The 27292-nt window shown below is 37.3% G+C and overlaps 1 protein-coding gene across 2 annotated transcripts in view; it reads right to left on the reverse strand.

Moving 5' to 3' along the window:
- Positions 1-27292, reverse strand: part of Pir (pirin) — a 71387-nt gene that overhangs the window by 16968 nt on the left and 27127 nt on the right. For both annotated transcript variants that reach the window (XM_042680472.1, XM_042680474.1), the window contains exons 6-7: positions 12176-12260; positions 3065-3109 (exon numbers count right to left, since the gene is read on the reverse strand). In XM_042680472.1, coding sequence (XP_042536406.1) covers positions 3065-3109; positions 12176-12260 — 130 coding nt within the window. The remainder of the gene's footprint in view (positions 1-3064; positions 3110-12175; positions 12261-27292) is intronic.

Here is a 27292-nt window from a genome sequence, read left to right on the forward strand (position 1 = left end):
CCAGTCTCACTTCAAGAAAAACAAGTGGCTGGGACAATGTGGTAGGCATCTATTTTCAATGTCCTCTGATTAAAAAAAAATCAAACATGGGTACTTTTAATTTCTTGGGATAATCAAGGAAAAATGCAGGCCAAACTGTTTATTACCAAATTGAATGTCAGAGGCAGACTCTTGGGTTTTAAATCAAGGTGGTTCTGGATCAGAACCATTTATTTAAGTCATTTTTCCTGGTCTGGAGTTCTGGGAAACAGCTCTGAAACCCCAGTGTGATTCTGCAGCATGAGATACCAGAAGCAATCCCCTGTTGTGTTTTGTATTTCCCTGGGATCTATTGAATTAAGAAATCATTGTGATTGCATGGTCTTCTGGCCTGTCCCAGATGGTTTTAATCTGGTTAAACGAGGCACAGTTAAACCTTTACCTCCATAGGCAAGCAAAGATCACGTGTTCATCTATTCTTCTGCTTCTACATGAAATGCTTTGAGTAAATGGACATGTGCTCAACTTTAATGTTCATTTTGCAACAGAGAGATGTTCTGAATCGCATTGTTGGATAGCAGAAACTTGCTGGTGTGTCTGTAAGTCTGAATGTTGCCCTCAGTTATTCCAATCTATTTAACTACGTGATTCATGCTACAAATGAAATCAGGAAGCAACAGTGAAGCCATGGTGTTGTTCAATTCATTTGTTTTCTTAACCCGTGGGTTTTATTTCATGCATCAGTGTTTACATTACATACTTGCTGTGTGGAATAAAGGTTGAATAAATCATGACAGTTTGATTTTCAAAAAAAAAAAACACAAGTGGATGGATAAGTCTCTCTTACAATAAAAATTGTCCCACTTTGCACTTATTAACTTCTGGGACTAAAAGTCTGTTAGAAAATAAAGTGATACAGGTTTGGATGATGATTACTTATTGTACTTTCTCCCCTCTATCCTCTACTCAATGTCATTGAGGTCAAAACTAGTTGTGAGATTTTTGTAGAGAGCTCAGACTAAGAAAGTCTTTACTTTGTTGAAGTGGTTGAAAAAATTTTAAATAGTATTTCATGAGACATGAAAAATACATCAAACTCACAAAACGTTTTATTGGAATAGCTTGGCTACTTATTTATGTTTGTTTGTAGCTGCTTTGGGGTTACATAGGAAAGGCAAGTGATGGCAATCGACACTGCATGGTCCACAGAGATGGAAATATTCATTATCTGGACCTTTATACAATGTTTGCTACTCTCCTGCACACATTTTTTAAATTGTCAAGGTGATGTACAGAGGGGTTACAGTTACATAAGTAAGGTAATAAGTACATTTCTGGTCAAACTTGTTACTCCCTCCCTCATTTTTCTCCCACTTTCCCTCCCCACCCAATCCCCCGCCCCGCAAGTTGAACAGATCATTTCCAACATATTGTCTTATGAGTCTTATGCATTGGTTCCACTTGCCCTTTGTCTCACCATTCTGCTGTTCCCCTTCCCTTCCCTAATTCAGATACATGTATATACAATACCCAAATACAGTGATAACAGGGCATAACCCATAGGGGGAAGAACACACAAAAGAAACAAGAAATCACACAGTACATTAAAAACAACAACAAAGAAAAACCTCTTATATCTATGGCTTGGAGTTCATTTTGCTTAGCCTCATTTATATGGTCATAGCTATTGAGCTACTCTGCTCATCTGCTAAGATTATCCTAAATGTATACTAATTATTGCAAATAAGGGAAACCATGGACCTGTGTTTCTTTGGGTCTGGCTTACTTTACTTAATATGATTTTTTCCAAGTCTTTCCATTTCCTTACAAATGGGGAGGTGCCATTCTTTCTGATGGAAGCATGGAATTCCATCACACACACACACACACACACACACACACACACACACACACACACACACACACACATCTGTACCACATTTTCTTAATCCATTCATCTACTGAGGGGCATCTGGATTGGTTCTATATCTTAGCTATGGTGAATAATGCTGCGATAAACATAGTTGTGCTGGTAGCTTTAGTATAGCCTTGTTTGTGGTCATTTGGGTAAATGCCCAGAAGCCCCACACATTTTCTAATTCTACATAAACATTTCTGAAACCCTTACCACCTTAGATTTTATGTGTTTTTTCATTACTTTCCATTCATGCAGATTATTTTATTGCTCTTGAAATCATAAATTAGGGGTGTTGCTTACGTAATTTTTTCCTGTTTTTATAAAATTCTATGTGAGTTTCAGGCTTTTCAGAAGATCATAAAAAATAAGCGATAACATTATCTCTTCCAGATAGTTAACATTTTAATGTTGTGTGCATGGGGACTTAAAGTCCTACTGCGAGGTCTTTTTGATACTTTCTTGAATGTTAACATAAATACTTGTTGCTTTTGACCTATAATTGAAATGCTATTCCAAGAAAGAGGAATCAAGTCCATTTAAACCATATTAAGAGTAAATTCAAACTGTTAAATCCAGAAGAAAAGTCTCAGGAAATTATTGGCTAATATGTACAATGGTTTAAATCAATAACCATTCAAATACTCTCCAACTATTTGGGAGAATATTTGGTTTAAAGACATAGTTCTGCCAGGCTTCTAACCTTGAGCAGAGGTTATCTACCTCACTTCCTACTCTAACTAGAGCACACTGAAGCTCTGTCCTTTTATCAGGACAGAGTTGCTGGCCTCTTAATGAGGTGTCAGCATACATCAGGAAGCCTGAGTCTTTTGTCTGTGTACTTTCCTCATGCCTCCTCACTGAACATCCTCAGAGCTCTAAGGCACCCTGCCCTGGTGTGCTATGTTCCTGGGATGAAGAGAGGGCTGATTAGGAAACGTGGCTCAAGTGGTAGAGAACCAACCTTGTGTGGAAAAAGCCAAGTAAAAACACAAGGCTTTTGAGTTCAAGCTCCACGACTGGTACCAAAACACAAAACAAAAACAAATAAAAGGGAAGGGCTGGAGGCCTACTATTTAATTGTTTAAAGTGCTTTCAATACATCTTTTATTCTTTGGTAATTTCAATTAAACTGCAATTGAACCCAAAAATGATAAACCGTGAACTTACCAATATACACATCTCCTGATATGGTATAAATGAAACTTGTCCACCCTGGAAAGTGACATGCAATATTAAAAGGTTAGTGTCTATCATGCCAAAAATGAACACACGCATATATGCATACACACTGATTTATGTATAACAAAAGCAAAAGGAATATTTAGAGATTAAATCTTTTATTTCCCATTATATACATATTTAATGTTCCAGTTCTATGAGTTATTTACAATGTATACTTACATATTATCTTCCTATCTTTGTCTCTCTCTCTCTGACACACAGACACAAATACCCTCCTAATCACACGCACACTCTCTCTCCCTCCCTATCCTCTCTCCCACTCCTTCTGACATAACATAGACACAGACAGACACAGACACAGATACAAATACTCTCCTAAACCTAAATAGCTTGGGCCCCAACATTTAAGAGCTACTGCCTTTGGCCTCAAACCTATATACCAAAAATATATTAACAAATTATTTCTTCTAGTTCTCATATCATATTGTTATCTGTAGCATTCCAGTCTGGCTTTATCTTCAGTGTGTTGTACACGCAGGTAATCGGATGTGTGAGTAATGTTACAAACATGCTTTTGTATACATAGTTAAATTCTAGTTCCCAGTGAACTTATTCCTTTTTACCTACCCTAAAAGTAAAGCATGCATCAATTCTACAGATGCAAGAATGCAAAATCGTTGGGGGATTAATTGGCTTCAGATGGCCTATGAACTTTCTGGAATTGCTTGCACAATTTTTCAAGGAAAGGGGTATACATTATTCAGCTGATTCCTGTGGGTCATAGGGTCAAGAGCTCAGAGCCAGTGACAATATACCATTTACCCTACCCTTAATACCAGCTCTCTGAATTTCATGAATGTTTAGGTAGATGGTCTGTTTAAGAGATGGTCTGTTTCCCTTGAGAAGCATTAACCTAGAAATGGCAAGCTCAACGCAGAATGAGACTGATCACTCCATGTGCTAGAGTGGAAAGGGTATGGAAAGGGAGTGCAGGACATACATCATGGCTGGAGGTCAGGCCCTAGACAGAATCGGCATGAGCATCCATGGCATGATGAAAAGTAAACCAAAGTCATCCGGGCAGGAACGAAGAGCCCAAAAATGCACTCTATGGATGGGGTTGTGACCGTGGGTGGGTTGAAACACATGAATGGCACAAAAGAAAAGTTATCATTGAAAAATTGATCATTAATTGTGGAGTCTTGTGAAGAAGATCTAGAAGGATGGCTCAAGAAATACACTTGGGTGTTTGCCTAAGGATCTTTCTTTTTTTTTTTTTTTTGAGATTTCCAAAAGGTCTTTATTGTTACACTCTGTACCTTTGTCAGTTTGATATTCTTTTTTTTTTAATTTTATTTTATTTTATTTGAGAACATACTGTACAGAGGGGTTACAATTACATGGGCAGGATAATGCATACTTTTCTTACCAAACATTGCAGCCTCCTCCTTTGTTTACCCTTCACCTCCCTTCCCAGCCTCCCCCCTCCCCCCCACCACTAAGGATCTTTCTTCATCCCCTTATTCCATGGATTTTATGCTCTGAGATTTTACTCAGTAAGCCTTCTTATTTATTTATTTATTTACAGCATACTCACTTTTCTTAGCTCATCTAAGTCTTCTAAGCTTAGCATGGGACAATTTATCGAACCTCTAGGATAAACAGATTTTGTGTGGGGAGATAGGAAGATAGATAAGGCATAGACAAGGGTGTTCAAGACAAGAGTGTTCATGTTGTACAGCTTTGGGGAAGGAGAGTCATGGCAGATGCTGAAAACATACAGCAACAATGTAATCGTCTATTTCACAAGTCTTGCCTGGATGGGTTGTCGCTGTTAGTTCACTTCTTTCTCTGTTTTCTAATGTCTATGTTTTCTTTTCTTTTTTTTTTTTTTTTGGTCCGATCATGGGGCCTGAACTCTGGGCCTGGGCGCTGTCCCTCAGCCCTTCAGCTCAAGGCTAGCACTCTACCACTTGAGCCACAGTACCACTTCCGGCTTTTTTTTCCTGCTTATGTGGTGCTGAGGAATCGAACCCAGGGCCTCATGCATGCAAGGCAAGCACTCTACCACTGAGCCACCTTCCCAGCCCGTGTCTATGTTTTCTTCTGCCTATATAGCATGCTTTGTAGCTCTACTCTTTTTCAAAGTGCAAATGGCTTTAGTAATTTCTGATTATAGAAAAGTTGCACTTGATATTAAGGACACAGGAAACCATGACACATGGAAACTGAAAATATTTCAGCAGTCTTCTACTTACTCTGATATACACATTGTTAGCAATCTGGTATCTATGGGTTTAGAGTCTTTCTTTTTATTTATTTATTTATTTAAAGTATGTTTTTTATTGTAAAAATAGTGTACAGAGGGGTTACAGTTACCTGAATAAGGTAATGAGTACATTTCCTATTGATCATTGTTACCTCCTCCTTTGGTTTTCCCTTACCATCCCCTCCCTCCCAACCTCCCCAACTCTTCCCTCCCTCTCCTCCACAAATTGTAAAGTCCATTTTCAACATAGTGTCTTGTACATCTCATTTTTACAATGGGTCAACCTATATCCCTATGAGTCTTTTCTTTTATATACTATACAATATTTGTTTAAAACCCAGAATAAACTCAGTGTTCTGAATTTTCTGTGGAGCAGTAATTCCTCCTTAGGAAAGACTGCATGGCAATCCATTGTAAGGGTGAGTTATTCTTCATACAACTAATCCCCTCTTCATAGATTCAAGCTACTAAAAATTATTTCCCATCTGACAAAACCTCAAAGCGTTAAGTTGCTTGGGTGAGTTTTTACTTTGTATCATGCTAAGTGTTCTAATCTCATCGCTCCTGTACCTTCTTTTTTTCCTGTACCTTCTTTGCCTCCTACTTTACCATAAATTAAGAAGATATGGGAATGTTGCTTAAGTCTGTTTTCTTTCTCTTTAAAAATATTTTTTACAGGGGATGGTAGGGGGAAAACAATGGAGGGGGTAAAAATGTTCAAGAGGAAGTGTACTCATAACCTCACTCATGTAACTGTGACCCTCTGTATAGTAGCTTTACAATAAAAAAAAAAAAAAAAAGGAAAAAAAAAAAAAAAACAGAAAAAAAAAAAAAAATATTTTTTACAATATCCCGAAGGACCAGACATTTGCTTAAAGATGCAACCAAGTTAGTTTCTTAAGTGCATTGATCTATTTCCATTCCTTCTTAAAGTATTTTATGTAACTGTTAGTTACAACCAATTTATGTTACTGATTGAAAAGCACAATATTAGAAGTAATGGAAAAATTTCCTTTTAATCCTCCTTTTAGCATGATGCTCATCTGCACTTGCTTCTATGAGCCTTGTTTGAATTCCATTAGGCATTGTTTCTTAAGGATTTCAAAAAATGCCAACCTCTGTGAATATATATTATGTGCTTAAGCACAAGCAGTTCTGTTAAAAGTAGGACTATGTCAGCCAAAGGATCTTTTCCTCTCCCTTACATGACCTACACCATAAAATAATGCCATTATGCAATTTTTATTTTTTTAATTTTTATTTATTTTTTGTCAGTCATGGAACTTGAACTCTGGGCCTGGGCACTGCCCCTGAACTCTTCAGTTTAAGGCAAGTGCTCTACCACTTGAGCCACAGCACCACTTCTGGTTTTCTGGTGGTTCATTGGAAATAAGAGTCTCAAGGACTTTCCTACCTGGGCTGGCTTTGAACTGTGATCCTCAGATCTCAGCCTCCTGAATAGCTAGGATGACAGGCGTGAGCCATAGGCACGCGGCCCATTCTGCAATGTCTATTGCTTTGTTAGAGGTCACATGCTCTACATTTGCTTTCTACATATATGATTGTCAAGCTACTGTTTTTTTGCATCTCAGAAGCTCTCCTATTCCCTTGGGCAATAACAAATACAAGAGTTGCGTTGAATGGCATTCATTTCTTCTGCTCTTTCCTCTAGGACAGTTAAGTTACCCAGAGATGTCAGATTCCTTTAAAAAAAAAAAAAAAGAACACATGCTCCTTTTAAATACGTAAATCATTTTCTGTGGCATCTGCACACATTTCCAAGGAGGTTCCTAACTCTTTCAAACATCCCTAGGGACAGTTTACTTCAGCCTACATTCCTTGGCCTAATCCAAAGAATTTTCTTCCTATCTCAATCTTAGAGTTGATTGCTTCAATGAATTTTTCATGTATCCTTTATACATGTGTATGGACAGGAAGTAATAGAAACACATGACCTGGTGACACACCAGATATATAACACTTCAGCTTTGGGGAGGAAAGGAGAAAGGGCAATAGAGCTAAGAAAGGAATGTACCTCTCTCCAAATTCTGGATTACATTGGCTTCCAGATCTTAAAGCAAGCCAGGTTCCTAATGGCCTGCTTGGAGGTCCTTGCATCTGGACTCACTATGTACCTAATGTGTGGCTTCTCGGTCCTCTTTTTCCCCTTCTCCTTACATCAAATTATTTTTCTTTATTTTTTAAAAATTTGTTCCAGTCTTGAGGGTTGAACTCAGGGCCTAGGCACTGTCCTTAAGCTTCTTTTGATCAAGTCTTGTACTCTATCACTTGAGCCAAAGTTCACTCCTGGCTTTTTGGTAGCTAATTAAAGAGTCTCAAAAACTGTCCTGCCTAAGCTGGCTTCTATCTGTGATCCTCAGATCTCAGCCTCTTAAAGTAGCTAGGATTACAGGTGTGAGCCACCAGCACCCAGCTATTTTATTTTGAAAAAAAAAAATCTGATGTAAGGAAAACCTTAAATATCCTACAGAAAATTCCTATACACCATCCACCCAGATTCCCTTGAAGCACTACTACATTTGTAATTTTTCTCTATAAATATGCCATTGTTCTTACTGAAATATTTTAGAGTAACTTGCAAACAGGATGCATCTTATCCTGAAATGATTTTCTATATTGACTTACTAGAACACTTGCTTTAAGAAACATAGCACTCTTATATCTTTCAATGGCTTCCTGATCTCCCATGCAAACTACAACTCCTGACCCTGGCAGATACTTTTCTCAATTGGGTCTTAGACATTTTCTCCAATCTCAGTGAGCATCCTTGTCAGATCAGGGTTAGGATGACTGTGACACTTTGACTATAACCTGGTAATTATATCTGAGCCAGAGGACACAGCTAGGTTATAAGACACTGTGAGATAATACATCTGGTATTAAAAGAGACTAAGTTCTAGGGGTAATTTGTTATAGAGCCAAACAGCTACCTAGCACAATAAGATTTGTGTAAATATATCCTAAGGTGATTTACCAAGTAGCTCCTGTGCAATATTAGCTGCTGTGCAATATTAAAAATCTACTTTGAAAATCAAATGAGGAAGACATGGCTCTTTTTTATTTTGTAACAAAATGAAACATATTTTCAAATTATAGTTGAAGCAAACATAAATTGACCATACATAAGAGGATATATTAGTTTCCTATTACTGTGACAATAAACCACACTCACATTGTTCTACATCTATTGTCATATGTCCTTCTCCCACTATGACTCTACCCCCTTTCTCGTGCATACTCATGATGACATTATGCCACCTCAATAATCCAGGCTACTCTCTTGTTATTTGTTTTCAGCCACTGTAACATAATACCTGAGATAGTCAAGCTACAAAAGGGAAGGGCCAATTTGCCATGTTGCCTTTGGGGTTATGGTGAGTTACTACATCATAGGGGAGCACATGGCCAAGAAAGCTGTTCATCTTATGGTAGCTGGAAAGGAAAACAACAGGAAAAAGTGAACAGCCAAACTCTGCTATCCCCTGGAGGGCTGTACCTCTACCTCGTTTCTAACAGTTTCCCAGAGCACCACAAGCTGGTGAGCAATCTTGTAAGACAAGGACCTGCGGGTGACATCCATGATCCAAATCCTCACTCTCTCTATCTCAAGAGCCCTAACTTAAATATAGCCCCCAAATCCCTTCTACTATATAACATATTAGAAGGCGCTGGGGATTAAGACATGAACATCTTTTACTCTACCTACCAAAGAGGGGTAGATTATATATTCTCTAAAGAAATTTTGTTATTGATTTACATATACTATAAGGAAATTTATAAGGAAAGTGAACCCAAAGGCTCACAGAATCAAACTTTTTCCATGTTGTAACAGTTCTCCATTTTTTATGCTGGTCCTGGGGCTTGAACTCAGCTCTGGCACTGCTTCTGAACTTCTTTGGCTCAAAGCTAGCACTCTATCACTTGAGCCATTGTTCTACTTCCGTTTTGTTTTGTGGTTTATTGGAGTTAAAAGTCTCATCAACTTTTCTGCCCAGGCTGTCATTGAACCACATTTCTCAGATCTCAGCCTCCTGAGTAGCCAGGATTACAGGCATGAGCCACTAGTACCTGGCTAACAGTTCTCAATTTTTAACATTCCAAATCATGGTTTAAATTACCCAGAAACAGATGTTCTTAGGGATAAGATGGAGAAAATGAACCAAGTGGCCATGGAAGAACAAAGTTTGATGTAGCCAGTCAGAAGAAAAAGGGGACACAAGGACTAGAAGGCAAAAGTTTCTTGGAAAGGGTCGCTAATTTCTTAGAAATACAGATTTATGGCCTTCACAATGAATGATAACAGTGTAATCTGTACATCAATTTACATCAATTTACACCAAGAAAAATCAGATTGCACTGCAATAGATGGCAAAGGTCACTGCAAAAAATAAAGCAACAAATTGTACTCTTATTTTAGCCAAGAGCTAATATGAAAAACGTGTTGGCCAATGTGAAAGGAATCCGGTACTGTCAGAAACTCGACAAATTGGATTCTTTGTAAATGATGCACTGTCCAGCTCAATTCCTGGTATCAACTAACTTCCAAATCACCACAGCATGAAACATCTGTTCTCTGCAAGATTTGTACAACCCAGCGGAAACGTGCCTAGCCCTCAGGAAAGAAGGAAATGGTAAAAATCGATTCTAATACTATTTATAGGAAAGAATTCAGATAAAACCTATTCTGATTCATGAAGAATGTTTTCAGCCTCCCCTAATTGGATTTCCCCTAGGACATAGGCATTTTCTTGGTATCACAGGTAGGATAGAAGTAGTGTATGCCTCTATGTGTAGTTCATTAGTCTGGTAATAATATAACCCAGTCAACATTGAATTAGACTGCAAAGTTTATGCCAAAAGACAAACAATACCCAGATATCTATGTCAAGTCCCTTTACCATGAATAACAAAAACATTAAAATATTATACACAAATGATCTCCAGGACCCAGCCAGTGGTCTGCACATTTCAAGAAATACTGATGCAATAAAGCATCCAAGTCAAATGAATCTAGTCCTTGGAGTCTGTGTTGGAATTTGACCTAAAAAGCAGTCTAAAATAAAGGTAAGTGATGACCTTCATTTCAATGACTTCATATTGTACAGCATAAGTTACATCTACTACATCTGAATATAGGTGGCCAAGATTGTGGAATCTTCAAATAATAAGAGCTCTTTAATACTTCATTGCTTGTCATGCATTAAACAGGGACATCTTAAATTCTGAATGGGCCACTTAGCTCAATGGAAGCATAGAGGTGGGGGATTGAGGGGTTGAACATGAGAGAGAGAGAGAGAGAGAGAGAGAGAGAGAGTGAGAGAGAAGAAGGATTTGAGAGACTAAAGCAAGAACTCAATGTAACAAAGTTCTTACACAGCTGCATAGCTGGGTATTTGACAGACATATACACAGTGCTTTTACTCAATATTAAACATGCACATCTAAATGTTCGAAAACAAACAGGCTTGAAATCAGTAGCAAAACTGGGTGCAGAGGCGCAAGCCTTTAATCTCAACTAGTTAGGAGGTAGAGATCAGAAGGATCAAGGTTCAAGGCCAATGGAGTGAGGAAAATAGTGACACCCTCCTTCTCAACAACTAAGCAAGATATGATGGCACATATACCTGTGATCCTATCTACTTGGAAGGCCCTAGGTAGGAGGATCATGGTCTGGGAATGGCCAAGAATTAAGCGTTAAGACTATCTGAAAAATAACTATAGCAAAAAAGGGGTTGGGGATATGTCTCAAGTGGTAGAGTGCCTACCTAGCAAGGTTGAGGTCCTGAGTCCAAACTCTAATACCACAAAAAACATATTTATAATGACAAAATAAAATGCCATCACAGGTTTGCAAACGGACACATACACATTCTCCTATGAGATAATATGGTAATGTCTAAGAGTAGAGCAAACATCAACCTGATCACACACTTCCTGTTGGTGGGGTCATAGAAAAACTGTTCTTTTATACATTGTTGATAGAAAGTGTAACTGCCTCTTGGATTGCAGCTCCTCTATATATTTTTACTTTTATTTACTTTATTTTTATAGGATTGAAGATTAAAACCAGGGCCCAGTGATTGCCACACAATTATGCTATCATTTCAACCATATGTCATCCATTTTCTTTTTGTTTTTGTGCTGATGCTGGGAATTAAACTCAGCTGGGGCACTGAGCTTTTCCACTCGTGGATGGTACTCTACCACTTGAGTCACAGCTCTCTCTACTTTTTTTTGTCAGTCACGAGTCTTAAGCTCTGGGCCTGGGCGCTTTCCCTCAGCTCTTCAGCTCAAGGCAAGCACTCTACAACTTGAACCACAGCACTACTTTTTACTTGTGGCTTTTTGCTGTTTAACTGGAGATCAAAGTCTCACAGACTTTTCTGCCCAGTTGTATCTCACTCAAGTATAAATTTTTCTAAAGTAAGCAAGAAAAAAAAAGGAATTAACTGAGCCAGAAAGTCAGAAAACAAGGGGCATTTTACTTATTGTACCTCATCAGGTGAGGTGGCCTTTAGCCAGAAAGAAATCTTTTGGACCTTAGCGTTTACACTAGTAAATAGAAATATGGCCCCAAAAGTCAGGCTCTGTGTTCTATGAATTCCTGATTTTCTTGACAGACCCCAGCTATATTTACTAATTTAAACATACTCAAACATAAAGTTACTAGAAATTTGTGCTGTTTGGAAACAATCACATGCCCAAGATAGTGGTCCCTTCTTTTTTTGTGTGTGTGTGGCATTTTTGTTGGTTTGTTTTCATCTTTTCCCCATTACATGATTACTACATTCCGGAATCTGTCATACCTTTAGGAATGGGTTGAGAATGCTTTGCTCCTTGGTCCAATTTGAAGTCCAAATATAAGGTTGGTGTGCGAGTGTAAACCTTAGACTGAAAACAGAAAAAGAAAACCATCAGCATTTTTGTAAGAATAGGGTTGGGCTTTTTGTTGTGGTGTTTTTGTTTTTGTGGGGTATTTTGGTGCTGATACTGTGGCTTAAACTCAGGGCCTAGGTGCTGTCCTTGAGCCACAGCTCCACTTCTGGCTTTTTGGTGGCTAATTGAAAATGCCAGAGTTGGCTTTGAACCACAATCCTCAGATCTCAGCCTCTTGAGCAGCTAGAATTATAGGTGTGAGCCACCAATCCACTGGTACCCTGCCAGGATAAGGTTTCTTTACTTCAGCTGGGCCCTTCTGCAATAGCCTCAGGTCTGGATAGTTGAAGTTCCTGGGTGTGGATCCTGGATATTTGAAGTTCCCCTTAGCTTTACAAAATGGTTGAACAAGGCAATTTCAGGATGGCAGTGAGTTTCCTATAGCCATTTCTTTAGATGGGCCCAAGGTTAATATTCTATTGGCCAGCAGCTGCTTCACCTCACACTTGACATGTAAGTGGCTCTTACACTTGACCTTGTAGGTTATCTCACATCCAAATGGCTATTTCTTTTCCCAGCACTCATAAAGCCCATTTTCATTTTGAAACTCAAAAAAGTGACCTGTCTGTATCTACTTCTCACTTGACCCTCTTGGAAAACAAATACAAAACCCACAAAACCAAAAAAACCAAACGTGGTCTGTCATTGCTGGCTTGCAAAAGCCCCAACTCCAAACAGAACAAAGACAGCCTCTGCAGGATTTTCCACTGTAAACAGTGGCTTTGATTCCAGCCACAGTTAAGCAGAGCTTGTAATTCAATATAATGTCATCCCGATCAAAATCCAAGGGATTAACACTGTTGCTATAAACTCTATGTCTCATTGTTTATCACAAAGCCCCAGTGGGTCTCTTACAAAATTAAGAAGAGTGAGGGAAGGGGGGAAGTAGGGGAGGGATGGATGGATGACAATGTTGACAGGGGTGACTCTGATCAAGATGCATTGTATTCATAAACTAGTTGTTAAATGGCAACTCCTTGTACAAATACTTGAAGATAATAAAAGTATTTAAAAATAAAACAAAAAAATTGACTATGAAAATGGAAGCATGGAACATTGGGCTTGCAAGAATATAGAGTAGCAAGAACTTTCATACACTGCTGGTGAGACTCTAAATTGGTGTAAATAATTAGAAAAACTTTGGTGGTATGTACTGCAAATGAATATATGCTTAACCTTTGACCCAATAATCCAACTGTTAAGTGTATTCCCAACAGCATGCTTGCCTAAAGACATATACAAGAATTTGAGTAGTAGAACTTGTGGATAATAGCCATGAATTGAAAATGTCCTAATTGTCTAAAACAGTAGAAGAGACAAATGAAATGTAATACACATTTCCAGATGAATAGTATATGGCAAGGAAAGTAAACCAATTACGTTAACAACTCAGAGGAATCTCATAAGCATTATACTGAGCAATAAAGGCAATTTTATTTTCTACAAAATTCAGAGCAGGACAAAATTGAGCTAGGATACCAGAAGTCAGAAAAGCAGTTACCTTGGGAACATGAAATTAATTATAAAGTTGTTTTGAGGGAATCTGGTAACATTCTGTTGCTTGGTCAGGCTGCTGGTTTCATGTGTGTATACACTTGGTGAAAACTCTCTGAGCGGTACAAACGATTTGTGCATTTTTCCGTATTTATACCATATTTTAATAAAAGCCTTACATCAGAAACATAAATAGACAAAAAATATCCAGAGACAAGAGTTGTTCATTATCCTTGATAAGGACATGATTTTGTACAGAAACACTATTATGTAAACACCATGAAGACAGGGACATTTCTACCTCTTTTTGTCATTGAGTCCCTGAGCCAACCTAAAGTGTCAATCACAGAGTAGAAGATCCTTTTTTTTTTTCTGGTCCTCGGGCTTGAACTCAGGGTCTGGGCGCTGTCCCTGAGCTTCTGTTGCTCAAAGCTAGTGCTCTATTACGTGATCCACAGCTATACTTCCAGCTTTTTGTGGTTAACTAGAGATAAAAGTCTCATGGACTTTTCCTGCCCAGGCTGGCTTTGAACCACAATCCTCATATCTCATCCTCCTGACTAGTTAAGATTACAGGTATGAGCCACTGGCACCCAGTGACAAGTTCCAATTTTTTTTTTACTGAATTATGTCGAATCATGGAAAATCTTGTGTCGAATCATGCATATATTGACTAGCTGTATAAGATATTCATCAACATATTCACATATATGATCAAAATATTTGTCTTCAGAATAAGTAAACCTGGTATGGTCCAAGTGTGTGTCTGTATGTTAAATTAGAATTATAAATAATGTTGACTCTCAAAGGAACTCTTCCTATGGAAGATTTTGGTAATAAGATGTTCTGGTAGATGGGTTTACATGGCATAGAATGTCAAGCTACAGCTTCAAAGACTAGAAAAACCAATCCTCCTGTGAATACATAAATGAAACCAGAAGAACCTGTACCATCAATTCAACCTGAGGCCAAAGATTCACAATCAATCTCAAGGATTTGAAGCATACATGAACCAAGGGCAGCACATGAGGGACACAGGATCTGATTCTCTAGGATCATTAGGTGTGTTTAAAGCACCATCTAGAAAGAGATTGCTTTCATCTGATGAAAACTTCTAATGTTACCTCTGAAAAAGATCAAGGGTAAACTTCCCATAGTATCAGATGACTTTGCTGTTTGGCAAATATTGAGCTCTTGCAGATAAACGATTCCTGTTTGGCTTACATCTTTCCCAACCTCTTACCTCTGTGGCAGATTCAGTAGCTCTGCCTATAGCAAAGACATTAATCACAAGAAAGTGCTCAGCTTCATTTTTATTAGTAGTCTCCCAGAATGTGGACATAAAAAATAATCTTGAAGTAGAAACCAGGACTATTTGATCTCCTAAATTCTCCTTCTGGTGACTGGCTGGCCCTTATCTTCCTTCTTCTGGGTTTAGTTCACACATCTGAGACTCTTGTGGGGAGACTTGTGGATATTTTTGTCTATGTTTGGTTTGAAGTTCTGACTCATAAAATTAATGTGTTCATCTATAACTCTAATTTTTAAAATTCTCTTCTGGTTTCTCAGCCTAGAGCTCTAGAGAAGGGAGCACGTGGCTGGAGGAAGCGTGGGCTTCTAGAGCTGTGGGGAATTAGCAGGCAGCCAATGTCTGACTGATTCTATTCTTGTCCTCAATTCCACTCACCAATCTTGTCCTCTTCCTTTTCTACTGCTCTTCCTGCTTTTAGCTTGTAACTTAATCACTGTTATCCAAAAAATGATCATCTACCCCTCTAAGACTATAATGACATGGACACACATGCATCTGTACACACCTACACGCAGGCAAACACACAGAGAATTCTGTACCCATTTTACGAATTCATTTGAAAAACTTGAACAGAAAATAATGAGAGACGTTAGAAAGTGTCAAATGCATCCTTACAGTATAAAGAGGGCTGAGAAAAATTTTAACTCATTTTGAGCTGTGTTCTGACAAGTCTAGTATCCAACAATTCTGATTAACAAGTGATCTTTTTGTGTTTCAAAGGCTTTCAACATAATGTATCTTGGATAACCAACTCTTAATATATAGTACTGCACTTCAATTATTGTATAATGAGATAAAATTCAACTGGAAGCTGTTCTCATGAGTGTATGTAGGTGAATGTGTGTATACGTCTATACGGATTAGTTTTTGAAAAGCAGCTAGGATTTGTTTCTACTAATTTTGATTTTCCATGCCAACTCTGATGAAATGGTTAATGTAAATTATACTCATTTAAGTCAAAGATGATAACACTCAGATGCACTTTGAGCAAAGCTAGATTAATTTTTCTATCACACACTGCTGATTTTCTAGCAAGAAGAAAATCACCACTAGGCCTATTTTTTTTCCTGTGTTCTGTTTTGCTTATTGTTATATATGATATTAAACTATTGATTGATATTCAAGTTGTAATCAGAACTTAACCAAACATCTTTTTTAGTTAAAAGTTAGCTATTGTAATCCAAAGAACTACAATAAATTGCCCATGTAATAAAACATTCCTTCGTAAATATGTTTCCACACAGACAGTACTAATGTATTTAAATTCCATCCATGAAATTGTTTTCATTATCCTTTGCTCTGTTTTGATCCTGATTAATAATGCTTACAGAGCTACTAAAATCCAAAGCTACTCATCTCCTCTCTCTTCCCCATTGCACAATTCAATTCGAAATATCTGTGAAACTTTCCTTTAAAGGGAATAGCCTACATTTGAAAAGCCCGATGGCTTAAGTCTTATGGTCCAAGTATCACACAAAAGAAGCTTCTAGAACTTAGGTAATATAACTCTTCCTAAGAGGTTAAGGGTAAATTTTCCTAGGGGGCTGCCAAACGCAGAGGAACATTGTCTCTCTTCTATAAACATGTCAAAACATAATGAGTCTCAGACACCACTCCAATAATGACCACAAAATATCCAAGACAAAAGAAGGTCTATAAAACCACTTCCTTCCATATCCCAACTACCTTCATCTGAGGTCCTTCAAAGCCTTCCCACATACCCTGGCTTTTGGTACGATACCCTTGTCAAACTGGCTTCCTTCCTCTGCTTTTATTCATAAAAGTGATATTAATTAGGAGATGAAATTACTTCCACATGGAAGCCATATGGCTACAAAACATCTTCTCGAGAAAAGAGAATACATGAGTATTCTGGTATACACGGGTATACACAAGTGTGCGAAAGAGACTAGCTTTCATTTTGCCACCGCTCCCCATCTATCCCTGCATACACCAGCTTTTAGCGCCAAGCTCATTCTTCCCTGAAAACAAGTGGCAGTGATTTAGTGTCACATGTCAGAGTGTAATACATATTTTCTCACATGTGGGTGTGGGGAGGAATGATTTCACAAACTGAGTTAGTGAGTTTTCAGGAAATGCACTCATTTTCAATCATAGTATAATATGTGCTTAAGCAAATTACTAATAACTGTACCAGGAGTACCATCCTCAACATCCTATAAACACAGAAACCATTTCTACCTGTTCCTAGCCCCTGACCCTTCTGTCAGGCCATCCTTCTAACGTCACACATTATGTTCTATGGGTTTCATGGGGTGCATCATTGCTAATGTGATGACAAGTATTACATGTAAATCTCTGACCACATTTCTAGTCATTTTCTTTACAGTGAAATTATGGGTCTAAAGGCCTAGACAATGTAGCCCAAAGCACATTTGTATACATAATCAAAACAACAGTTTTGCTGAAAATGTCTGTTGCTAGTCACTGCTTTTCCTAGTCTTTATCATTTTGTTACACCACAGGGCATTTTAGCAACTCCTTATATTTTTCCTTTTCACTTAATCTCTTTGTCTTAAACATAGAAGGAAGAATTAAATGCTGACAAGAAAAAAGTGAAAAAGGGGGAAAAACACCTAACACCTTTTGTAAAGTGGGGGGAGAGGAAGAAAAGAAATTAACCTGAAATGAAAAGTTCAAAGCCACTACCTCCCAGAGTACAAATGCCAATAGTTCAACCATCAGTATCTAAGAGTATTTATTTTTGAACAAATCATTAGTTTGATCACTTTTTTCGTGTCTTGAACTTAAGACCTGGATGCTGTCTCTGAGCATTTTTGCTCAAGGCTTGTGCTCAACCACTTGAGCCATGCCTCCATTTTCAGCCTTTTTTGGTGGTTAATAGGATATGAGAATCGCATGGGCCTTCCTGCCAGGCCTGTTTGAACCATGATCCTCAGATCTCAGCCTGAGCCATTTAGGCATGAGCTTGGTTAGTTTGACCACTTCTTACACTAAGTGGCATGTTTTTATTCAAATTGATTCCAGGTAGATCACTTGGTATCGACCTATTAAAAATATCTATTATCTTATTTTTTAAATATTAGTTAATAGAAAAATCATAAATTATAGTCATAAAATCTTTTGATGATTTGTTTGGGTGATTTATTAATATAACAAACAATATTAAGAATTATTAATATGAGAATAATAATTGTTAGCTATATTAAGGGCTTAGTATGTATCAGGCACTATTTTAAGGATCTTTATGTGTATCAGTTAGATTACTTATATTTCATTAAGCTAATTAACTTTTCGTTCATTTATTAATTCCTGCATTTAAAGGACATTAATTGGATCTGGGCATTGGTGGCTCACCTGTAATCCTAGCTACTCAGGAGGCTGAGATCTGAGAATCATGGTACAAAACCAACCCAGGCAGGAAAATCAGTGACACTCTTATCTCCAATTAACCAAAAAAATCTGGGAAACTCTAGCTCAAGTGGTAGGGCCCTAGCTTTGAGCAAAAGAGGTTTAGCGATAGCAATGAAACCCTGAGTTCAAGCCTCAGGACCAACACACACACACACACACACACACACACACACACACACACACACACACACACACACACACACACACACATTGACAAACTGTAATCTTCCTTACTGACATGAAGTTTCTATACATAGTTAGATCTATTTCAGGTATTTCTTTCTCTGTTAATTACAAGAACCTCTATTTCAGGTATTTCATTCTTTGTTAATTATAAGAACCTCAATTTCAGGTATTTCTTTCTTTGTTAATTACAAGAACCTCAATGAGCAAACCAAATATCCAACTAGCTCAGGAGCCCCAGCTAATAGGAAAATATCTACTCTACAAGGTATTTGTGTAATCATTTAATGTATGTCATATGGCTGGCCATTCTCACTTTCCTTTCACCACATTCTTCTCTTAGGGCATGATGGCCTGTGCCTTGGGGAGAAAAATACAAACACCATGGGCATAAGAAATTCACGGCTAGATTCTACCACCCCTCAAAGGACAACCATACTGTTTACTTTCTCTTAAAGATTTTACAATTGAGGAAATATAAATTAGATTTGCCACCTTATTTGAAGCAAACTTTCAACTCTCACTGTTTACAAGAAGCTTATCCTCCTCGACAAAATATCTTCTGTGCCCAATCCAAAGCACTCTGAGTTTTGAATTCTTGATTACTTTAAACAATTCTGATAAGGGGTGGAAGAGATTAGTTTCCATCTTCAGTGCCAAAGGTACTGTGGGAAGGACATAAATCTTGTAATCATACATTGACATATACATGAAGTGCTGCATAAAAAGAAGACAAGGAACTCTTGGGCAGAATGCCATTGCCTCTGTGTAGGGTAGGAGTTAGCCAGAAAACATTTTTAACTTGAATAAACCATAAGGAAGTGTGGACAGACTTGAGCATCAGGCTTAGCTGACCAGAAATTTTGGATACAACCAACTTATCCTAAAATATCATTTTTCAAGCATCTGTTTAATCAATAGTAACAGTATTCCCCTTCTTTCTCATCTTTCATTCATAGGAGGTGAGGGAAAAGGAAGGAAAGAAGAAAGATGCTAACAAGACTCACAGTCATGAAATTTAACCAGACCCATGTTCATTGTGAAACTGACTTTGATTTCTTCTCCCTTTGAATCAGGATTCTTGTCCAAAGTTAACGGATGTTCTAATTTCTTGGGAAATTAGAGCCAGTGAAATCAAAATATCCATCTCTTGTGTATATAATCCATTCAGATCCCTGTAATGGTACCAGTATATGAACCACAATGGCCCCTAAATATGCCAACAAGTAGCCTTCCTCTCCTTATCAAAAATTCATGGGCAGTGTGTTCCAAAATTGAGTCAGCAAGCATAACTGATGCTATTATATTCCTTGCAGAGTTCTGCAACATGTTTAACCTCTTAGCCACATTTGGTATTTACTAAGATATTTTTGCAAGTTCTTATAAGAAAAGTGCATCAAGATCTCACATGAGAAAATATTTAGCCAAGATAAGATTTCGTGAAACTGTGAGGTCTGATACGTTGTACAGACAAGAGACTTCCACATCATGATACAGAGGAATTTAACTATGATGCAAGGTTTCTTATATGTAATCATTTGTAGGACATTCTGACACCAGCAGGGTATGTGTATGTACAAACATTTGTTTAAATATACTCTCCTGATATAGAGAGAAGGATAACCATTTGGAGGATTCATTCCATGGAAGTGAATTAAAGCATTCCAAAACTGGAGAGATATGTGTACCGAATTTATGTAAAATGGCTGAATGGTTTGATAAGGAAAGGGTAATACCCTAAGAAAATGAGGCGCAATTCAGGACTCCTGAGTATAGTTTAAGTCCCCTGACTCCTTCTTAATGAGCTATATAACCTGGGAAAGATGTTGTGCTTGGTCAGATTTCAGCTTTGTCACCTACAACAGTGGGAGTGGATAGTGGTTCTCTTAGATCTGAATCAGGGCTGATATTCTGACTAAAGTGGAGGGCCCAGAAGAAAATAGAACAATAGAAATTGTTGGTTTTCAGAAGCATCTAATGGGACCAGGCATTCTACATTCTTGCTGCCATAATAAAAATCACTCAAATTATAATACTGAGGAAATGGAAACTTTGTGCACACACCAATCATTGGGGGATAGAGTACATAGAGCTAAAGTTAGCTATTTGTTGAGGTAAGAAGGCACTGAGGTTTCCATAGCAATGAGACAGAACTATATTATTTTTAAAGGAGGACACTTTCAAAAGGGAAAAAGGGGGGAGAAAGACCACTTGAGCATGCCTCAAGACCATTGGTGAGAAGTTCTACTTAAATCCTGCACAACTTAGTCCTTCCTGCACACTGTGACAACTTCAATTCAAAGAATATGGGAGAATAAAACCTCCAATCAAGCCTGTTGCCGGTGGCTCACGCCTATAATCCTCGCTACTCAAGAGGCTAATATCTAAGGATCACAGTTCAGAGCCAACCTGGTCAAGGAAGTCCATGAGACTCTTATCTCCAACTAACCACCAGAAAACCAGAAGTGGCACTGTGGCTCAACTGGTAGAGCACTTGCTTTGAGCTGAAGAGCTGAGGGATAGCGCCCAGGCCCAGAGTTCAAGTCCCATGACTGACAACCCCCCCCAAAAAAACAAAACAAAACAAAACCCTCCAAAATTACAAACCTCAGTGCACAAAGACAAGAAATAGAAAAAACAAAACAAAACAACATAACTCCTCCAGGAGTTATCCATTCCACAGTAATGGACCTCAGTAATTAACAGAGAAGTTAACGAAATTCCAGAAAAAGAATCCAAAAGAATGGTTATGAATGATCAATTAAATCAAAGATGACACTAAAACATACTGGTTTAAAATTAATGATATGAAAAAAGAATTTTAAAAGAATACAAATAAACAACTAAATATAACACAGAACATAATGCAAGATACAAAAATGAAATTCAATAGAGAAGTTTTTTAATCTCAAGTTAAAATTTTTGAAATAAAAGTTTAATAAGGCAAATAGAAATTAGGTAGACAATCTCACAATAGACTGAAACAAGTGGAAGATAGAACGCTGAAGTTTGAAGACAAGATAGATGATTTAGAACACTCAGACATTACTGACAAAAGTATAAACAAAACTAACAAAATGGCTAAGACATGCTTAAGATAGGAAACTCATTAATCATGGGCATAGAAGAAGAAAATACGATACAAGCTAAAGCCATAGAAAATATATTCAATAAAATAATAGCGGTAAATTTCCCAAATCTTAGGAAAGAGATGAAAATAGGCCTACAAGATCTTTTTAGAATGCTTTTAGGACCAGGAAAGAACCTCCATATACCATGTTATAACTAAAACATTAAGAGTACAGAAAAAGACAGACTATTGGAAATGACAAGAAGTCAGAGATAAAGACAAAGCATTAGCATAACAGCAAATTTGTTAACAGAAACTCTAAAAGTCATGCAGTGATACTTTGATCCCTGAAACAAAATCACTTGCCAACCTTGATTACTGTGTCCAACAAAGTTATCATTCATAACTGAAGAAGAAATAAAAATATTCCATGATAATAATAATAAACTAAAGGAATTTGTGAGCACAGGCCAGTACGACAGAAGATACTTTAAAGAAATCCTTTAAGAAGCCGGGTGCTGGTGGCTCATGCCTGTAATTCTAGCTTCAAGAAGCTGAGATCTGAGGATCACAGTATGAAGCCAGCCCGGGCAGGAAAGTCTGTGAGCTTCTTATATCCAATTCACCACCAGAAAATGGAAGTGGAGCTGTGGATCAAAATGAGGTAGAGCACTAGTCTTGAGTGAAAAAGCTCAGGGAGGGCTGGGAAGGTGGCTCAGTGGTAGAGTGCTTGCCTTGCATGCATGAGGACCTGGTTTTGATTCCTCAACACCACATAAGCAGAAAAGGCTGGAAATGGCACTGTGGCTCAAGTGGTAGAGTGCTAACCTTGAGCGGAAGAGCTCAGGGACAGTGCCCAGGCCCAGAGTTCAGGTCCCATGACAAAAAAAAAATTCATCACATGCAAAAAGGTGAAAAATGATTGCAGATATTCAGAGAAAATGGTGCTTGAAAGCAAGTAATAATAGCTGCAGTCATCTATGAAAAAGCAGAATTCTAACCAAAATTAGAAAGGCAAATAAGGTCATTTCATATTGATAAAGGGAACACTCTATCAAGAGGAGATAACAATTATACACAAACACCCTGAACGTTGGCACACCCAATTTCATAAAACAAATACTCCTGAATATAAAACCTCAGACACACCAAAACACAGCAACAGTGGGTCATTTCAATTCTTATTCTTAACAGCAGAGATTAAACATAAAAAAGCCAACAAAAATTAAGTGATACCACCAATCAGATGCATTTAACAGACATCTACAGAATATTCCACTCAACAGCTGCAGAATATATATTTTCCTTAGAAGTCCACGGAACTTTAATCAAAACAGATTATATTTTAAAACATAAAGTAAGTCTTAACAAATATAATAAAATTTAAATAACTGCTTGTATTCTATAAGACTATCATATCATAAAACCCGAACTTGATAGCAAAAGAAACTATGGAAAATATACAAACATATGATGATTGAAACATACACTTAGTGTTTCTTCAATGAAATCAAGTTGAGTTTTTCTTAATTTCTAGATCAAATGAATGCATTACAATTAAAATTAAAATGTATCTGCTTCTGTTTACTTTTTTAAAAATTACCAGGAAATATTACATCTTGTTTTCATTAAATTTTTATTACGCAGCTCTGATCTAAAATCTTGTATTCCATTAATCCCCTAAAGGATGATAGACATTTTCACTTCCCCAAAAGTTCTAGAGACTTGCTATCCATAAAGCATGTCTGTAAACCCTTATGATAAACAGAATATGGAAGTAGGAAGAGAACCAAATAAGGGGGAAAGGAAGCACTATTTATTCCATACCTCTGTGTTGCTAGGCACACTATATACCGCTAAAACAACTCAATGACTGTGCATTATATACAGATGAAAACACCAAGGATTTAAAATAATTTCCCTACTAGGTATGGCAATGAACATTTCGAATCCCAGCACTTAGAAGTCTGAGGGAGGAGACTCTCAAAATTTTCTCTACTTCTGGGTAGCAACACCTGTATTCACCTACCCCTTCTCTCAAGTCATTTCTCTATGTGAGCCTGAGGCCTGTTTTTCTTTTTCTTAGTTTTTCCAAATTTCTCTTCCTTTTTGCATTTCAATAGCATGCATTAGTTTTACAAGGGGGGGTTCATTGTAATATATATATATATATATATATATATACATATATATATATATATATATATATATATATACATATATGCAATGTACCCCCATTAACCTTATCCCTTTTCACTCTCCATCCCCTTCTCCTTTCTTGAAACAATTTCAGCTAGTTTCATTGTTCTATTTTCATACATGCAGGTAAAGTATTTTTGTTATATTTGCCCTCATTCAACCTTGGTTTGCCCTACCACCATTAAGAGGTACCCACTCCTAGCAATACTTGTTTTACTTTCCTGTCATTCGTTTATTTAATGTGTATTAATTACATAAGGGAGTTTGCCACTGTATTTTATGTGAACATGTATTATAATTGCATTAACCCCCTCTATATTGGAGTATCTATAGCTTGCCAACAGAATTCTTGCTTAAAAAGTAGAATTGTTGAGATAAAATTGTTACATACCATAAACTTCTTATGCCTCAGATAATCAGAATTGTATCTGACACTGACTTTATCAGAGTTAGTGTAAGTCTAGTGAAACTATTCAAAAGCTATATTTGCTCAAGTATTTTGTCTCTGGTCAAAATAAGATACTATATTTGTAACTATTAACATGGCTTTACATACACTTATAAAAAAATTAAATAGTGGCATCCAATTCAGTTTTTTTTTCCTTTGAGTATGTGTGTGCTAGCATTGGGCCTTGAACTCAGGACTTCATGGTCCTGGCACAGCATTTTTTCTCATAGTGCTCTACCACTTGAACCATACCTCCAATCCAGTATTTTGCTGGTTAATTGGAGATCAGGCTGGCTTCAAACCATGATTCTCCAGGTCTCAGTCTCCTGAATATCCACTTCAGCTTTTAGTGCAACATGCAAGAGTGTAATGAAAGGACTTTGAAACTGTTCTTTGTTTTTTGCTGTGATTAGAAACAAATGTAATCTGTTTTTAGGGAAAGACAAATTATATCCTAAAAATGCAAGTCTTGAAAGACATGAATGATTACAATGGTAGGCTACAGGGTCCACTTGCCTTTACTTAAAGCCACATCTTAGGTTATTTTTCATAACTTTCATTATGCTCTTAGTCCACATTTCCCTGTAAATATGTAATACTTATCACTAAGGCCAAGAACATATGAATGGTACAGAATGTACCTTCGGGCTTAGGAAAATGTACCTGTCCATTCTTCATTTACTAGCAGAAGAGGACTTGCTGATACCAATGGAATGCACTTCCTAGGTGATCAGGTCAGCAAGGACATCTTGAAGGAATAAGAACATCTGGCACCCTTTGTGCTCACCAAGAATGGTATTTCTGGGGTGAGTGAGCTGCCCTGAGCAAAAGCAACCTTTTGTACAGCTGAATTGATCTTTACCACTGTTTATTTGAACATTCCTAGCTGCAAATGAAGTGCCAACTATGGCAAATGCTTTGAAGTGCTTGGGTGCATTTCTTTGGGGTCCTCTCATTTGCTAAAAATAACTTCCTTGTACCTACCCTGAACAGTGAATCCAAGCCAGAGTTTGCACTTGTCCAGGGAATGATGTGGATCATCTGCTGTGGCCATCTGGCTTATTTGGGAAAGATCTTATAGCAGGTACTCCATGCAGCTCAAGACTGCACACAGTATGCTGGGGACCATCCCCCCTGAACCTCACAACCTAAATTTGAAACCCTGAGACAGAGATGCAGGAATATACATTCATGTAAGCCATAAGAAAAAATCTAGGCATAAACAAACTTGGTTTTGAACCTCCCTCCCTTCCAATATTTTGTCACTATTTCCTTCCTTAGTTATTTTTATTGTAAAGGTGATGTACAGAGGGGTTATAGTTATACATGTCAGGTAATGAGTGCATTTCTTTTTCAACAGTGTCACTTCTCTCATTTTCTCCCCATGTTTTCCCTTCCAAACCCCTTTTCCCACAAACTGTATAGTTCATTTTCAACACAGTATCTAGAGTGTATCACTGTTGCATTTATTCATCCCTTGTCCCTCCATTACTGTGCTCTCCCTTAGATTCCCCCCAAACAGATAAACGTATATACAAGACAAAAGGTACAGAAATCAAAAACAGCAACAAAGGAGGGAAAAACTAAAAAAAAAACAAAGCAAAATAACATAAAATATAGTTTCTCTTTCTTGGAGTTCATTTTGATAAGCATCATTTTATATGAACATATGCACACAGCTATTGAGCCTTTGTGATCCTCTCCTAAGAATATCCTCCTTTGGTCTCACTAATGAATGCTTCAAGTTAACACAATGGATGGTAAAAGACAAAAATTACACTTGGACAAGTCCTCCATCATCACCCCCAAGTGGTTTGCAGTTTCACTCAGACTACTAGCCACTGTAAGACATGATCCTTTTCCTATTTTCTTTCTTTCCTTCCCTCCATCCACACAATCAGAATCATTTAGAAACAGAGGCAGGAGGGCTGAATTTGAGGCCAGCCTGGACTACATATTGAGACTTTGTCTCTAAACAAAACTATGTTTTAGATTCACAAAATTAACAATTTACATAAGGGTTCCAGAAACTTCCTTACAGAGATACTGCACATTTTTAATACCTACTTAGTGCTTAACTTTTACATCTGTTATATTTATAACCTATTTTTTACACTGAAAATCCTAATGCTTAAAATAGCAATACATTTTCTCATTCCTTTTACTTCAAAATATACATAATAATGTCATCAAATTATTACATCACACTAACAATAAAATTACGGTGAGGTCTAAAGTGGTGCCATTTTTAGTCTTTAGACTATAACTCACTAAAAATGCATATATATATGTATAACCAGAGAACTATAACTTGAATCTCTTAAAATAAATGTTTTCTACATTTAGTTATATTGTTTATATCTTTATACACTAATTTTAGGTTCTTCATTTGTTTCTATTTATTTTTATTGTAATATTTAGTTGGATTGTTCCCCTTGTCTGGTTGAACTTAAATATGGAAACATCTCAAACTTTCTGAAAAGGAATGTTTGTTAAATATCTACAGATCTCTAGCCATATATTTGCTAATCTATTATGGAACACTGATTTATAAATAAAATGAATGAACAGAGAGAGGCCTTTGGAAGGGAGGATTCCTTCCTGAGCAATCTTTATTGTGCCTTTGTTTGTTCTCTGGGACAGCTGGAGGCTGTCTCTTGACTCTTTGTCAGAGGCCAACTGCTCCAATCAGCTTCTGCATCAAAAGAATATTTGTCATATTTTTTTAGCTCAACCATGAACTTGTAGGACTACTGAAATGGCAAAAAAAAAAAAAAAAGCATATTCCACTGGTTTTGTTTTTTTTTGGTCAGTCATGGGGCTTGAACTCAAGGCCTGGGCACTGTTCCTCAAGGCTAGCTAGCACTCTACCACTTTGAACCACA

The sequence above is a fragment of the Dipodomys spectabilis genome, unplaced genomic scaffold (assembly GCF_019054845.1).
Source record: "Dipodomys spectabilis isolate Male_0828 unplaced genomic scaffold, ASM1905484v1 ptg000061l, whole genome shotgun sequence".
NCBI lineage: Eukaryota > Metazoa > Chordata > Mammalia > Rodentia > Heteromyidae > Dipodomys > Dipodomys spectabilis.